This window comes from Molossus molossus, unplaced genomic scaffold (assembly GCF_014108415.1).
Source record: "Molossus molossus isolate mMolMol1 unplaced genomic scaffold, mMolMol1.p scaffold_m16_p_3, whole genome shotgun sequence".
Lineage (NCBI taxonomy): Eukaryota > Metazoa > Chordata > Mammalia > Chiroptera > Molossidae > Molossus > Molossus molossus.
Genome location: NW_023425366.1, coordinates 71,196,276 through 71,213,260, shown reverse-complemented (window position 1 = coordinate 71,213,260; position 16,985 = coordinate 71,196,276). Strand labels below are relative to the sequence as shown.

At 35.4% G+C, this 16,985-nt stretch overlaps 1 protein-coding gene across 1 annotated transcript in view; it reads right to left on the bottom strand.

Moving 5' to 3' along the window:
• Positions 1 to 10,534: 10,534 nt before the first annotated feature.
• FAM174A (family with sequence similarity 174 member A) overlaps positions 10,535 to 16,985 on the bottom strand; it is a 32,317-nt gene continuing 25,866 nt past the window's right edge. The window contains exon 3 of the mRNA XM_036279782.1: positions 10,535 to 11,045. Within this exon, the coding sequence (XP_036135675.1) occupies positions 11,042 to 11,045 (4 nt within the window). The 3' untranslated portion in view covers positions 10,535 to 11,041. The remainder of the gene's footprint in view (positions 11,046 to 16,985) is intronic.

Genomic DNA, 16,985 nt, shown 5'->3' with positions numbered 1-16,985 from the left:
GAGTAAAAGACTGGCTGAGTCCGAGCTTGCTCTGTTCCTAGCTCAGGGAATCCTTGCTGGCTCTGATCAGCAGGATGGGAGATTGCTATGAATGTTACTTCTCTATTTTCTCAATCCTCTCTTTTCCCACGTGGAAGTTATCATAACAGTTAATCTCCAATACTGTTCATTTTTTGGAGACATTTAGTTTGTCTTTTAGTTAACAAATTGCCAGAGAACCAGGAACTACAAGTGGTCCTTTTGGTGAAAATGACATCAAAAGAGGGGTTGGGGACATCTGTAATAGTATAACCAATAGATATATAGTTTTTTTAAAAAAAGATTACATACCTTGAATTTTGAGCTGGGTGCAGTAACTGGAAGAGAATTTTAGATATCTCCATTGGAAAAGAAGCGGTTATATTCTACAGTTTGGAAGAATGGCATATAAAGAATGTTAAGTAGTCAAGGTATGGACTATAGCAAATGTTGTTGGTTTTCTACCAAATAACAATTCACTTCCTCCTCATTAAGGGAATTCCTACATTTTGTGGGTTGGCAATGAACCCAGAAGAAAACCATCCATATTTCCTAGTCTCTGCTGTTCCCTTAATAAACTCTGAAACAACTCTTGCTAATGGGAAAAGCAAAAGTGTGCTCAGGCATTCAGAAAAATGTTACTTTTCCTATGTGGTAGATAATCTCCAAGGATGGCTACCATAAATTCCTTCCTTTTCTACATGAATGTTGTTTCACATATCAAGAGATAGATTCTAATTCTTTTAATGGGATAGCCTTAGTGACTGATTTGACTGATAGGATTTAGTAGAAGAGATACATAAGAACTTTTGAAATTGAGTCAAAAAGTTTTGTGATGACATGCTAGTTATGTAATAGAAAATGGTTCTAATGAACTGATATATCAGGTTCTGGAGATTTTCAGGCAGAATGTTGAAAGTGTCCATTGTTCTCTGATACATAGGATAAGATACAGATAGAGAGAAAATTAGCTTTTTTAATTTTCTTTTTGAAAGACAATAGTCAGTGTTTTACAGAAGAATCTAGAGGAAAAAGAAGAGTTAAGACTTACTGAACTCAAAAATAGAATTATTTATCATCTTCAGTCTTCCCAAGCAGCCAAAGATTTCTCAAAATGAGAAATAACTTTAGGGCAAAACCCAGAGTATTTCCAGTAACATATGACAGAAGGGTAAAGTTCAGTTCAATGGTGCATGTAGGTCACACTTTACTGACACCTCAGAAACATTTATGGCAGGGTTTCCACCAGACAAAAAGTCTTCTACAAATGTTAGAGTGGCTTTCCTACTGACTCTCTTAAGTAGGGCTCTAAAGAATCATAAGGAGGTAATCCCACACCATCAAGACTCTCAGCCCAAAGTAGAGAGGAGCCTCTCTGGGAAAAAAATAAATAAATGCGAGATGGCTTTTATCTAATGGCATGAACCCCAGTAAGACTGGACTAAAAGGGATTGAGGCAGTTTAAGATAAAAGAAGCCCTTGGGAACTCCACCTTGTGAAGGCAGAAAGTAGGCTGAGAAAGCTACTCAGAGGCAAACACAGACCATTAGAGCACAGTCAGAAACCTACAGGGCAAAGCCAAGTGGCTCAGAGACTCATTCTTAGGGAGCAGAACTAGGCTCCAATGAGAAACTGGTGACATGCTCAGCTAGACTTCAGATCCCCTGTGGATGAGTGACCATTATGTGCCTCTTAAAATGGGAGGGTTTTTTATTTTTGTTTTTGTTCTTTTGTTTTTGCAAATTTTATACTCTTGTATCACCATTGTAATACTGAGGGTGTTGAGCAGATAGATACCTTATTGAGTTTATTAGCAGACAATTTTTTCTCTTTAGTTAAAAAATCTTCCAATAGAGAGAAGTCATGCTTGAGAAACTTTACTTGAAAAATCAGATCCCCATATTTCCTTGAATCTGATTTAAATGATAAATCCTAGACTTTAAACCAAAGCCATAACATAATAAAGTTTGGGGGATATTAGAATAAGATTAGTCTATTTTGCATGTGAAAGGACATGAATATTGGTAGCCAGAGAGCAGACTGTGGACATCCCAAGACATCTACCACTGATTCCTTGCTTCTCACATGACAAGGTGGACTCTAATTTCCTTCCCTTGAATCTGAGTACACTTTAGTTATTTTCTTGACCAACAGAATGTGACAGAAGCACTATTTTCAAATACCTAAGACCATGCCATAAAATGCCATGCCACTTTCATTTTTTACACTCACTCCTGGGATGCTCCCTCTCAGAACCTAGCTTCCATGCTATGAGAAGCCAAGGCCAAGTGTAGGCATTTCAGCTGAGCTTCCAGCCAACAGCCAACAATAAGCCACATGAGTGAGTCACCTTGGACTTTCAGCCAAGTTAAACCTTCAGAAGCCTCCAACCCCAGACACAGTTGGACTGCAATCACATGAGAGATCCCAAGTAAGGACAGCCAGTTGAGTCTAGTCGATACACAACCATATATGATGATAATACATTGTTTTAAATGACTAAGTTTTGAGGAGGTTTGATATGAAATAACAGATGGCAGGAACACCTGTTATCAGGACTATTTTTCTTCTGGTTCTTTCCTTCTTCCTTTATCAAATAAAGGCATAATGCCTACAGCTACAACAATCATTTTGAGATCATGAAGAAAATATTAAGACATTTCTAGGGACTTTGACCTTGAACTCCTTAAACTATAAAACTAGCAATCACAAACATCCTAACTTCAAGATATTAGAAAAATAATCTCTTATTTATGCTTTTGGTCACACAGTTTAGCCATGTAACTAAACTGATACTCCAGAAATGACATACATACACAAAATGATACCATGAAGTGTTATACTTCACTAAACAGAGGCTGCTGGTTCAGCTTTGAGTTTTGTGGAAAAAAAAAAATATCAGTCACACAATTATAAAATTGTCAGGGTATATAAAATAACAGTCATACTAGCTGCTCAATGGGAAGACAAATATTTCTGATAGCAAATTGAAGTAAATATATGTTTCATAGATACTTGTAAAAAAAGATATAGTGTGATGTAGTATAGTTTACCCATTGTTATCAAATATAACCTTATCTTTTACAGCTATATATATAATATTATATTTTTCTTTATTGATTTTAGAGAGAGGGTGAGAGAGAGATAGAAACATCAATGAGAGAGAACATTGATTGGCTGCCTCCTGGATGCCCCCCACTGGGGATTGGCCTACAACCTGTGCATGTGCCCCAACTGGGAATTGAACCGGTGACCTCTCAACCAGTGAGCCACACTAGTAGGGCTCACAGCCATATATTTTATAACATCTCTTCAAGAAAGGCATAATGTCAGACAGTCCAAGGCAACTGTACAAATTCAAAACAATGAAGTCCAGTTTTATAGCTGTTGGTAGCTTGATTTAATCAAAGGATAAAATTCAGAATATAGAGAAATTGGTGGCCAGAGATTGCTACTATTAATCTTTATAAAAACATCTTGCTAGTAAGCTTTTGATAAATCAATCTGATAAACCCCAGTAGTGTAAATGTTGCATCTGATTAAAGACAGACTCAGATGCTGACACAGATAGTTATCATTCTCCTATGGAACCTGAAGAGCTTAATTAGAATATTGCCTGAATGGAAGACTCAAATTCAATCTGGAGTTTGGCTGAGATAGTAGCCAGTAACAAAGTAAGGATTTTCTAATAGAACATTTCTGTTCATTTTATAAAAACTGAGATGTTAATTGTTTCGCCCCTAGACTATATGCCCCAAAATTTTAACTTGGAAAAAATAAAACTGAGTAATTTCAAATGCCTTTGTGTGTGTGTGTATATATGAACATGGTGTTGATTTAGATGTGAGGAAGATGCTAAGGAAGATTCATGACTTCAGGCTTGTATACTTCAATGACTGTTGATACCCACCACAGAGATTAGGAATGCAGAACAAGACCTAGTTTGTGTGGGAGTGATCCTTAATTTGAGGAACCTATGGGTGATCCACGTGAGGGTGAGCAGTATATATAGAAGTATATTTAGAGGTTGAATAGATAGGTCTTAAGTGTCAGAGAAAATTTAGGGAAAAACACATTTGTGAATCATCTGCTGACCAAAATGGCCTTAACATTCCATTCCCCTTGGCTTGACTAAATTGACAGGATTTTTCCTTTTTTAAGATTCCCTACCTACCTACTTTTTTAAAGCATTTACTTTAAAGAACTTGTATTTGTAAATGATCCCTTTCCCTTTGAGATGTAAATCTTAAAAAAAAAAAAAGTCTCAATAGCTTTACAATCCAGAAATGTCTTTCTTAGGGAAAAGGAACCAACAGTTGGAAGCATAAATAAATATCAAGGGAGATTGTACTGTTATCTCCCAGTTTTTATGGGAGAGTGGGAGCCTAACTTTGATGGGACCAAGTTGCAAAACTATCTCCTATCATAAAAATGTGAGTTTATTTTTTCTTTGGATCAAACCAATTAGAAAATAGACGATCTGACTTCCCCCAACATCCTCCAGTACTTTCCATTTCCAACTAGTTCCCCCCAGTGTTCTGCTCTTCGTTTCGGTGGAGTTGGGTTTAAATTTAGTGCTGGCCTCTTTCCACTACTGCAATAGCCTTGAGTAAAGTCTTCCTTGCCCGTTTTACTTTGCCCAGTACAATTTTTTATTTGATACTGTCTATATATAAAACTTAAATCATGAGTAGTTATGCCTAGGGAGAGATCACAGTGTGAAGAGGAGAAACAAAAAAAGTGGAGAGCGAGCTACAACCAAAAAGAGAGAGGAGGAAAAGCAAACAAATAAATAGAGGATATCAGGAGAGCCAAGGAGAAACAGTGATTCTTTTTATAGGTTGTTTAAAGGCTATTTGGGGAAAGGCTGCCTTAGATGCTATTAAAATTTACCTTTCAGGTCATATAAATCAGTAAATGGTTATATACAAACAGAATTAATTTGCTTTCCTGTAAAATTAACTTACTGAATTATTTTATAGTGTGATGCCACTCATCTACACTAAAAGACATTATAAGAACGATATGCATGATATACTTTGCAGATTTAATGTAAACATGTTGAAGAAAGTGTTCACTGCTGTATACCAGGTGGACTCAGTTCCATTACTCACTGAGAACCTGGTGAAAGAAATTTCCCTCTAGTCCCTCTACCAGCAATAATTGAGTAACTTTGCCTCTCCCTTGAGTAACATTTATGGCATATTTATAGCAAGTGTATGGAATTTTATAGTCTAGATGTGAGACAATAAAATCATAGTCTGACCTTATTTTCCTACCTTTTGTTTCCCGGTGCCTTAATGTCCTCACCTCCTCAAGTTAATTTTATCTTTTCATTGTGTGTACATGTATAAACAACTTTTTCCTTTCTTTGGAAACAATCTAAAGTTCACATTAGTAAAAATAAATTTCATGAACTTGTATTTAAAAGGCCATCCTGCTACTACTGGTTTTTTGATTTGGGGCAAATTCCTTAATCTTTCTCAGACTCAGTATCCTTATCTGCAAAATGAGAATAATCTCTCCCTGAAAGAGTTAGTGTAAGAATTGAATGAATGAACAAATCTAAAGCTGTTAGTAAATGTATTCAATTAGACTGGATTATTAGTTACATGTGGAGAATGAACTGTGAAAAAAGAAACTTTGAAGATAACTAAGCTGATTAAAATGATGGAGCCCGGAATTCAGTACCAGGTTTGTTGGTCTCTGAAGCTCTACTCTTAACCACTATGTGGATCATCTTCAGCCTGGCGGAGGATCTCATTCTGAGGTTACAAGAAAATCACCTGTTGGGCTTTTAACAACAGCATATGTGTATTTAAAGAAAAAATTCAAGAGACTAGGAACCATCACATTTCCTTCAGAAATAAAACCTTTTGTTCCTCAATGCATCTAAGAGTCTCTTTGGTCCTCCTAATAGTTTTGGGTATCAGGTCCCCAGATATAATTGTTTTTTACACCATGTAAATCATAAAAATGTTAAAATTTAGGATGATTAGTTTTGGAACTTACCTTGCCATGTTCCAAGAAAAATAACTATTACCAGCAGAAATGCCCATTTTGTCTCTTCTGAAAGATTATACTTATTGATTTTACCTTAGATCTTAAGATTGGTTAAGTCCGTAGCTCCATGGTGTACTGCAAATATGACCAGCCAAGGGCAACTAATCAAAGGTCACATGTCTGTTGCTTGGAAATCTGTAGGCTTCCTAGGCCTCCATGACTATATTGCACTAGTCTGCCTAAAATTTAGCTGATTTATCCAGAAGAAACTATTGGTCCATGAGAAAATTAGTAGGTAAAATATAATTGGAAAGTTGGTCTGAAGGTCTAGTTAGGAGAAAGTTCAGTCATGTTTTTAGGAGGCTGGGTAGGAGGCAAAATCATTCCAGCTGCAAAAAAAAGGGGGGGGGGTATGTTCTACTTTAGAAAAGGAGGTTAGAACCTGCATGGATGAATAGTAGTAATAGATTTAGTGGGGAAAAGGCATAAAACAAAAGGATAAGAGCTAACGTCCGAAAAGTCTGAAACCTAAAGGTTGCCATCCTTCCTGTTTTGGAGGTAAAGGACAAAAAAAACACCAGAGTCTGAGCTGCACTTTTATGTCAAGAACTTTTCTTCAGACAAGAGGGTGAGCAGAACCATAGGATAAAATGACTTCCTTTATTCCCTTTTAGGTAATAACAGTAGGTGTGGGCCCAGGATTTCCCTAATACAGAGGTTCTCAACTTGTGGGTCACGACCCCTTTGGGTGTCGAGCGACCCTTTCACAGGGGTAGCCTAAGACCATCGGGAAACATGTATTTCCGATGGTCTTAGGAACCGAGACACCGCTCCTCTGTCCGTCTCCAGGCGGGTCCGCCCACATGCAGATACACCCACATACAACATGAGGAACTGTATTAAAGGGTGGCGGCATTAGGAACGTTGAGAACCATTGGCAGATTAAGAGAAACAACTATCAGAGATGTTTGGTCCAGTTTGCTTCATATGCTTATTTGAGAAAAAATACTTGAATAATTTTGCCTTATCCGGAGCAATATGGCATGGGTACTAACGGAACCCACATAAAAACACATCTATTTAGAGCCAGATGCAAAAATAGAGCCAGAAACCTGGCCATAGATCCTATACTGTGGCTCTTTAATAGGACCTTTTCATGGAACATGCAACATCGTTGCTTTCTCAACCAGTCAGACATGAAAGTTTGGGGGAGTGCCCATCCCCTAATTTCTTCCCTTCCACGTTGAACTCTTATTTTATAACATGATATATTGGTATGAGCAGGTAAAACATATTGAAAATAGGTATTCCTGTCACATGTTTATAGAATGAATTATTTCACTACACTCATTCTTTCAATCTTTGAGAGAAATTAACTCGCTTTCCGTTACTGCTTCACTTAGAAAAGCAAATTAGCTAAAGCTATCCTGAATAAGTAAATTAATAAACTTAAAATTAAAGTAGCAGAAAAAATTTCTTAAAGAGAGGCTAAATGACAAAAGGTAAGAGATTATATCCTCTGTAAGGCAACTAAATCCCCAAACCAACTAGAAGCTGACAAGATGAAGGTTGAGAACCCTCTAGCTCAAGGGTTTATTTTCATAGTAGTGCTTATGTACCTATTGATTACAAGAAAGTAGGCCAAAAGGAGCAACTTGCTCTTCTAGCCCCACACAGTGGTTGGTCAGAAACTTCCAGTTCACGTGTAGAATATCTATAAATTATTTCAAACTTATTCTTTCTCTCCATTTACTTGTCTCCTGAGCTAGAATGCAATTACACTAGTGTCCATTGACCTCCAATTTCTAGGTGAGACTCTTGCCAATAAAACAGCCAAAAGGAAGTACAAAATGGAAAAGGAGAATAGTAACATGTTCTCACATCTAAGATATCACCAGCTATCTTATAATATACATATATCTTTACAGTTGATAATCCTAACTATTTCATAAACATGTTTGTAGGTGAAAATTCTACAATCTCATCAACATATCTAATGAAGCTAAAATTTAGTGTACTATCTGGCACTTCAATCAACGCATGGCTTACTATGCAGATCATAATAGATTTGCAGTTCAAGAATGACTGTGCCTTTTCAGCGTCTATTAATATGATCACATGATTTTTATCTTTAATTTTGTTTATGTGGTGTATCACATTTATCAATTTATAAATATTGTACCAGCCTTACCTCTCTGAGATAAATCCCACTTGATTGTGGTATATAATTTTTTTAATATATTGCTGGGTTTGATTTGCTAAGATTTTGTTGAGGATTTTGGCATCTATGTGCATCAGATATATTAGCCTTTAATTTTCTTTCTTTGTAGTGTCTTTATCTGGTTTTGGGATTAGGATAATGCTGGCCTCATAAAAAGAGCTTGGAAGTCTTCCTTCCTCTTGAATTTTTTGGAATAGTTTGAGGAGAATAGGTGATAGTTCTTCTTTGAATGTTTGGTAAAACTCCCTTGTGTAGCCGTCCAGACCACAGCTTGTTTGCTGGGACTTTATTGATTTCTTCTTCTATTTTCTCAATTGTTATTCGTCCGTGTAGGTTTTCTTCCCAGTTGAGTTTTGGAATAGTATATGATTCTAAAAATTTGTCCATTTCGCCTAGGTTGTTGAATTTGTTGGCATATAATTGTTTATATTTTCTTACAATCCTTTGTATTTCTATGGTGTCTGTTGTTACTTCACCTCTTTCATTTCTGATTTTATCTATTTGGGTTCTCTTTGCTTCTTGGTGAGTCTGGCTAAAGGTTGATCCATCTTGTTTATCTTTTCAAAGAACCAGCTCTTGGTTTCATTGATCTTTTGTATTGTTCTTTTAGTCTCTATGTTATTTATTTCAGCTCTAATTTTTATTATTTTCTTCTTTCAGTCAGAGAAAGACAAGTATCACATGGTCTCACTTATTTGTGGAATATAATAAACAAAATAGACCCACAGACATAGAAGTAGGGTTCAGACTGACAAACTTCAGAGCAGGGTGGAGGGGGGCACAAAGAGATAAACCAAAGAACTTATGCATATGAGCATAACCAATGGACATAGACAACAATACTGGGGGTGGGGGCAGGAATGAAAGGAGGGTGTCAATGGGGGGAAAAGAAGAAACATCTGTAACAAAAAAAAAAAATCAAACAAAAAAGTTAAAACAAAAATAAAAACAATGACTATATAAAAGTAATGATATAAGAGCATTTTCAACAAACATGCCAGAATTTCCACATTCAGTTGAAAAATATTCTCTTTAAAGCAGTCACCTAGAGAAATTGTATATTTCTAATAAAGTTGACACCACTGTTTAAAACATTTTAGTAACATCCCCTTTAAAACCAACTTGAAAATCATTTGTGAAAATTATCATTACTGTAAGTTATCTTAATAATTAAAATTTTTATTCTCCAGATTTAATTCTTATCTCTAGTTTTAATATAAAAGTTAGTTTATAAATAACATCAGTTATTAAATGAATGATATGAGTGATTGGTATTTCTAAGATACTATAGTATATGATTTTCAAATATCACAAAATGGTAGGTGTGGGGCTACTTAACCAAAAATATGACCTAGTAACATTTTAAAATGAGGAAACTTCATATAAGAAATCTGATGCCTTGGTTTGAAAATTAAAACTAAAAGATTTAGCAATACTAGGGAAGTATTTCCTTTTAGTAACTATTACTGGGAGCTGAACAGAGGCTGATCCTTTTAGAAGAGGAAATATATTTTTGCTTTAATCCCTGCTTACAGAATATACACAAATATACTGATATCAGGGAACTTGACCCATTGTGGTATGCCAGTTAGCATATAGGTAAAACTAAGTTGGCATTTTAGGTGGCCAAATCTTCACCTCATTGATACAGGATTACCTATTCTTGCTTTGTGGAACTCTGAAGCAGCCTTAAGGTTTGTTTTGGCCAATAAAATGTAGATGCAAATGAAATATATCACTTTAGGGCAGAAATTTATGAACTAGCATGGACTTCATCACATCTGGACATTTAGCTATGAGGAAATATTCTAGGCAGAGGTTTCTCCATTAGCCTTGGTCCTGGAGAAAAGACAACGAAGAGCAGAATCACAGTCCATAACAAATGGGCAGCATAAGTGAGAGAGAAATCTATGTTGTAATCCACTGTGATATGGGGACCATCTATTATTACTACATGTTCCAGCCTATCCTGACTGACACACACATTTAAATTACCTTCCTGGCCCCTTTATGCAACTGAGTTTGTGACCCATGCCTTTGCTATAAGTTTTCCTCTAATTTTTAGAATGTGAAAAACTGAAGCTCAATAAGGTTGAATAATTTGTTCAAAGATAACAAAGTCAACTTTTGCATCCAGGTCTGTCTGACTCCAAAGTTTATGAACTTATTTTAATTCTACACATGTTAATATATAATTTAATACTTTGGGTTTATTTTATATAAACACATTCTGTCTGTACCACTTAAAAATAATTTTAAACCATATTTATTGTTTTGCATACAATTCAGACATTTATTAATATTTAAAAGACCCAAATGCAAAGTAATAAATTTGGCTTCTTTTCCCCACAAAAATGGGAAATATATCTTGATAAAGAACTTTTTAAATTATTTTTACACATCAGTTACTTGTTGAAATTTATAGTTCCAGGAAAAATTAACTAACAAAGAAAACTAACAAACCAGAATCAAATTAGAATGTGAAACAGTTTACAATAATATGGTAAGGAGGAAACTAAAACTGGTCAGAAAACACCCTGCTTTACAGTAACTCTCAAACAGATTTCTATTATAGCACAGTTTACTCCAAATAACTCTAAGCCCATTAAGAGCACTTCTATATGTACAAAGACATAGCAAAATTATGCAGTATTTATTGCAATAACAAATTAAAAGTTGTCATAATATATGTAACTTAAATACCCCCCCCCATTGATAAAGTGGCTTCTTATTCCTTAAACATAAAAATTCTGCTCTTCATTGTAGAAAGATGAAATCCTCTCATCAAAAGGCACATTCTTATCTGCAAGAAAAGAAAATACTATAAATGTTCATCCTGGAATAAATTTAAACATATTTTAAAATATTCCCAAAGATCCGAAGTGGCAAGAAGTTAATTATAGTATTTAAGCTAAGGGTATTATAATGAATTGCACTGATAAAACAGATGATGATTTTACATATATTAATTATATACAATACTATCTTTAACATTATAACTCTAACTTTTTGAAAGAGAGTTTATATGTAACTAGTATAAGTAATTAAAGAGAATGTCATACCCTCATATAATATTCATAAATGACTTTATAAGTTATTTTTAATTTTTTTTTTCTTTATTGATTTTTAGAGAGGAAGGAAGGAGAAAGAGTTAGAAACATCCATGAGAGAGAACATCAATTGGCTGCCTCCCACATGTCCCTCACTGGGGATTGGGCCCACAACATGGGCATGTGCCCTGGCTGGGAATTGAACCAGTGATCTCTTGGTGCATGGGTCAATGCTCAACCACTGAGCCACACCGGCCGGTCCATGAATGACTTTAATTGACTTAAGTATACAATATAGTTACTTGTTTATATAATTTCTGTAAATACAGTTCTTAACTGATCCTATTTCTAAACCTTCAGAAATAAAAATTAGTGTGGTGAAGGTGGGGGTGGTGGGGGGAAAGAGGAGAGGGTCAATGGGAGGAAAAAGGGGGATATCTAATACTTTCAACAAGAAAGATTTTTTAAAAAGAAAAATTGAAGCTGCAGGCCAGGAAGTATACTCTATGAAACAAAAATTGCTTCTAATATTTTAGCAGAATAACAGAATTCACCCATAAAAAAGATAAGATTTTCCATAAAAATATATAATGGGGAAAGTTTGCTCATTTTCTTAGTTTATTGACTATTTTATGGTAATATGGGGTTATATTTTCATCACACACATTTTTATAGACCTTAATTCTAATTATATACCAGGCTTTATTGTTACTTAAACCAAATCATAACTTCTAAGGAACTTCTGCTAGTAAGAGCCACTGCAATCATAAGCAATTAGTTAAACTAAGAGAACAGCCAAAGGGATGCAAATTTTACTAACTTAATAAATCTTCCTCATAATAGTCAACATTTTGAACTTCATGGGAGATATGAGAATGAGTACTACTCTTCCAACTTTCTGTTTTATTTGAGTCTTTAGTAAGCAATCTATAATAAATCTATAGATTGCTTTAGGCTAATGAGATTCTAATATATTTTAATTTGGGGGTAAATTTAAGCTTTTTCAAAAAGACGTTGAAATTTATTTAAAAACAATGTAATATGTAGTCCTCATTTTATATAACCCCTTTCCTTTGCATGCTAAAAACTCTTGATCATTTTGATAATAAATAAGCAGATAATGAAATAATCAATCAGTGAAATCAAAACTGTAGTTCCATTTAGCAGAGTAAAAATACAATTCTATTATCAAATAGTCTTTTGAACTTGGACTACTTATGAGAGCCTAAGGGACATTTAGCAATGGCATTGTAAGATGTTTTGTGATCCAGAAATATAGTACATGAAAAATCTCTTAATGTACAGTTTTAGAAATACATTTTAAGTATTTATAATTAAACTCAAAACATGTGACTATGCATACCTGTCTCTTATGATATATTACATTACTTATGTGCACCACTTTCTGGTACCTATTTATATTTTCCAGACTGTACAGCTATCCTAAAAAATTTAGAAGATTGCCTTCCACAAGTTGTGATTCCCTTAGAATTCTATCCCAGTTGTTTTCATTCTAATACCTACTGTGTGTTGTGCTATGTGGAACCATCATTCTCTTTTTTCCCTGGCATGACTAAACTACAGACCAAATAATACCGAAAAGCTAAAAAAAAGTTCTTTCTCTATATGACCTATAAGAAATATTTTTAACCTATAAAGAATCAAACCTATCAACTTCTAGCCTTAAACCTGGTCTTCCTCTGTAACCTCTCTTTAAAAAAAAAAAAAAAAAATCTTTTCGTTAAAAGTATTACAGGTATCCCCCTTCCCCCCAGAGACCCCATCATCCCCGCTGCCACCCCGCAACCCCTGCCTTCACCACACTATTGCCTGTGTCCATTGGTTATGCATATATGCATATAAATTCTTTGGTTTATCTCTTCCTGTCCCTCCTCCGCCCTTCCCTCTGAGGTTCCTCAGTCTGTTCCCTGCTTCCATGTCTCTGAATCTATTTTGTTGGTCAGTTTGTTTGTTTATTATATTCCACATATTAGTGAGATCATAAGTCAAAAGATCATGACACCATCCACCTAGTCACTATTTCCAGTGTGAGCATGTAGGGCCTCTCTGGCTTCTTCTCATGGCCTGCATTCTGCTGAGCACTATTTGTCAGAGTTTTTCACTTCCTACCTCTCCAAAGCCTTTGATTCTGCTTTGACACCTCTCAACTGAACAACTGAAACAACTTCAAAAGACTCGACCTTAGTTTATTCCCAACTCTAATTCATTTTTTACAAGGTCAACAAAATCATTTTCCTAGAAAAGATATTCCATAGTATTATTCCTTTCCTCCAAAGCAGTGGAGGCTTTGTGACCATTTTCACAAACAGCAAAAGCCAAATCCTATTTTTATTTAAATTTTTTTCTTTATTGATTTTAGAGAGAGAGGAAAGGAGAGGGAGAGAGAGAAACATGGATGAGAGAGAGCATCGATTGGCTGCCTCCTGCATGTCCCCCCACTGGGGATCGGGCCCACAACCTGGGCATGTGCCCTGACCAGGAATAGAACCGGCAACCTCTTGGCACATGGTCGACGCACAACCACTGAGCCACACCGGCCTGGTGAAATCCTTAATATGTTCTTTTTTAACACGTTCTTCTTGATTTGGTCCCAAATCCGACTGATTTTTTTTTATCCTACCACATATCCTGTGTTCTACAGAAGCTTACAACATGCACACACTTTTGATAGGACTTCCCTTGACTCATGTTTTCATCTCTGCTTGAAATGTAGTTTTCTCCCCATTCATCAGGCTCTTATTTGAATCTCTTACATTTTTTTTTATTCTTTTTTCATTTTATCTTATTTTTTCCACCATCATTTATCCCCTCTAAGCCCTCTTCCACCTCTACCCACCCCTGCCTACAATCACCACACTGTTATCCATGTCCATGACTTCTCTGTTTCCCCTTTTTGCTCAATCACTTACATTTTTAGAAAATAACTACAACTCAAGTATTACTTCCTCAGTGAAATCTCTTATATTTCTATCCCTAACTCAGTTTATCAGAGATAGCAGGGTGGTGTGAAAAGCGTGGAGCATAATTAGCATGGCACAGAGTAAAAACACACAAGAGTCCAGCAGCCTGGAGCAGTGATGTATTAAGTTGCAAAGGTGGACTGCAAGAATCAGAGACGCATGGAGACAGAACCAGGAACACAGTATAATTTGTGTGGACCTGTCAACAAGAGGTTCTTTGGCAGAAGAAGCAGAGACAGAGGCTAAAGCCCCCAAAGCCCCCAAACCGAGCAGGACTGCAAGTGTATCCTCTCCTATGGACAGAACTGCATAAAACACATACTTCATATTTTAACATCTTTGAACTTGGGATGCATCTTCCAACTGATGGCATCTTAAAACTGCTGTCAGACAAGTGGTAGTTCCTACATAGCTGCCACTGACTATAGATGCACAAAATTGTTTGAAGCTCTTTGTATTGCTGTTATTTCTATTGGATTTATATGCATTGTTATTACAAGGAATGAGTTCAATGATTTTTAAAATGCCCCCAAAATATATCATGAATCATCACTGAAGTAAAGGTTATTATATATGTAGAAAGAAATGAAAGAGATTAATAGTAGGCTATAATTTGATGTCAGTAAGCAAATGTTTGTCACCAGAACAATAGGGTCAATTCTATATTTTTGCCAAGAAACAGCCATGTCTATTAAATGGGGAGATATTTCAGGTAGACATAACTGTTAATTTCTGTTCTAAGAAGACTATTACATACCAAGAAATGCATTTGCAGGCAGAAGAAATTGCCAAATTTTTTAGAAGGGATGAAGAACGTAATAGTATTGAGAGGTTGGTGAGCATGATTCCTACATTAGGTAAAAATACCATTATATTATTTCAATTAAATTGACAGCATTTTTCCTTTCTTAGTGTTATAGCTTAAAATTAATAATGTCTTAAATGAATAATGGTGCAAATCTCCACAGCACTGAGATCAACTTGCAGTGAAAGGAGGAGAAAAAGGAGTGTGGAGAATCTTTAATTAAAAATGTTTCAATCTTGAATTGACAATGTTTAAGGTGGAAATAACACTGAAATTGACAACTTCAAGTTCTTTACCAGTAGAATTTAGGATGTAAAGAAATTAAGAATGTTACATCCTTGCTCAACCACATTCTACGATAGTGACATGTAAAACCAGTACAGACATATATACTTCAAATGTATAATCACACCAGGAAACAGACATAAACTTGGCACTTAATGCCTTGGTGGCTTTCAATGTATTCTCAATCACGAGGGTTTAATCAATGAAACCTAAAGATAAGATCAAATGTCAAATGCTCTATTGTTCGATCATTTACAGAATTCCCACTGTACTAAAAAAAAAAAAGAACTTATGATTCTATTTTTCTGGATACCTCTCACTTCTCACTTCTCTGCAAAACTGCTACTTGTGAACAATAATTCCTCATGCCTTCATTGTGTTTAGAAACCCCCAGCCAAATCCACACATTTCTCTCTTGCAAATTGCTGAATTTAACCTTAGAAAAATACTTTGAATAACCAGGGTAATATAAGCTGTTTACTCAACATTTATTCACTGCTTGTAGTAATAAAAATAGTAATAAATAGCTAATAAAAATAGTAATTTTTTTTTCTTTCTTTTTTTGGTGAGCGAAGGGCAGGGATAGGGGTTATGAAAGTCTGTTGGGAGGTAGGGGACATGGCCTGCCACCCTCTTGCTGCCTGGAACACAGATGTGATGGATGAAACTATAGCCCCCATATAAACCAGGATAAGACAAGCATGATAACATGTTTGAGAAAATTGAATAGATGTAGACCCTGCCATTGAATAGCCATTGAATCGATGCCAGGAGCCAACTATTGCAAACTTCTTATGATGTGGAAAAAACCTTTGAGTCTTTGTAATTCTAGGTTCTCTATTACCAGTAGTAAAAATAAACTTGAAGAAGCACTGAGAAGAATGGTGGTTGCCAGGAGTTGAGGGCAGAAGGGAATGGGGGGTTGCAATTTAAGTATTATAAACTTATAGTTAATTTACAGTTAATGCAAGATGAATACATTCTAGAGATCTGTTGTACAACATTGTGCCTATAGTTAACAATACTGTACTGTACATCTAAAAATTTAAGAGGGTATATCTCTTGTTAAATATTCTTAGCACAATAAAAAAATTTCATACTTTTCTATCCAGAAAAAACAGTGTGTAGTGTTAATAAATTTTATAGAAATCTCAGTTTGAATATTTTTCAAGCTTCAGAACGCTCTGTCTCTACACATTGTACAATGATACAATAATTTTAAAAAGACATTATTTTCAAGAAAACTTAAAAGCCAACTTGAGAATCTGAAGCTATCAAAACAGCTATAAATCCAAATCAAATTTGAAAGGAAAAACTGTCCTAGTATAGTTAAGAGCATTGTTACATTTTGTTCACTTAAATGGATTTGAAAGTACTAGATATCTGGAGATTTTTTCTTCCCAGGTCTTCTTAAGGAAGATATAATGTCTGTGGGTGTTAGAGAATGAACACTATCTGAGAGCACTGGGAAATGCCTTAATAATTGTGTTTAGGATTTTTCCTGCCCATAAACTTGAGGTCCTTGTTCCTGTACTGTCCTAACCCCGCTCACACAAATCAGCCTCATGGGGCTTATGCTCTCCCACCCAGCTCCTCTCTCCCACTACAGTCCTTAGAGAGTC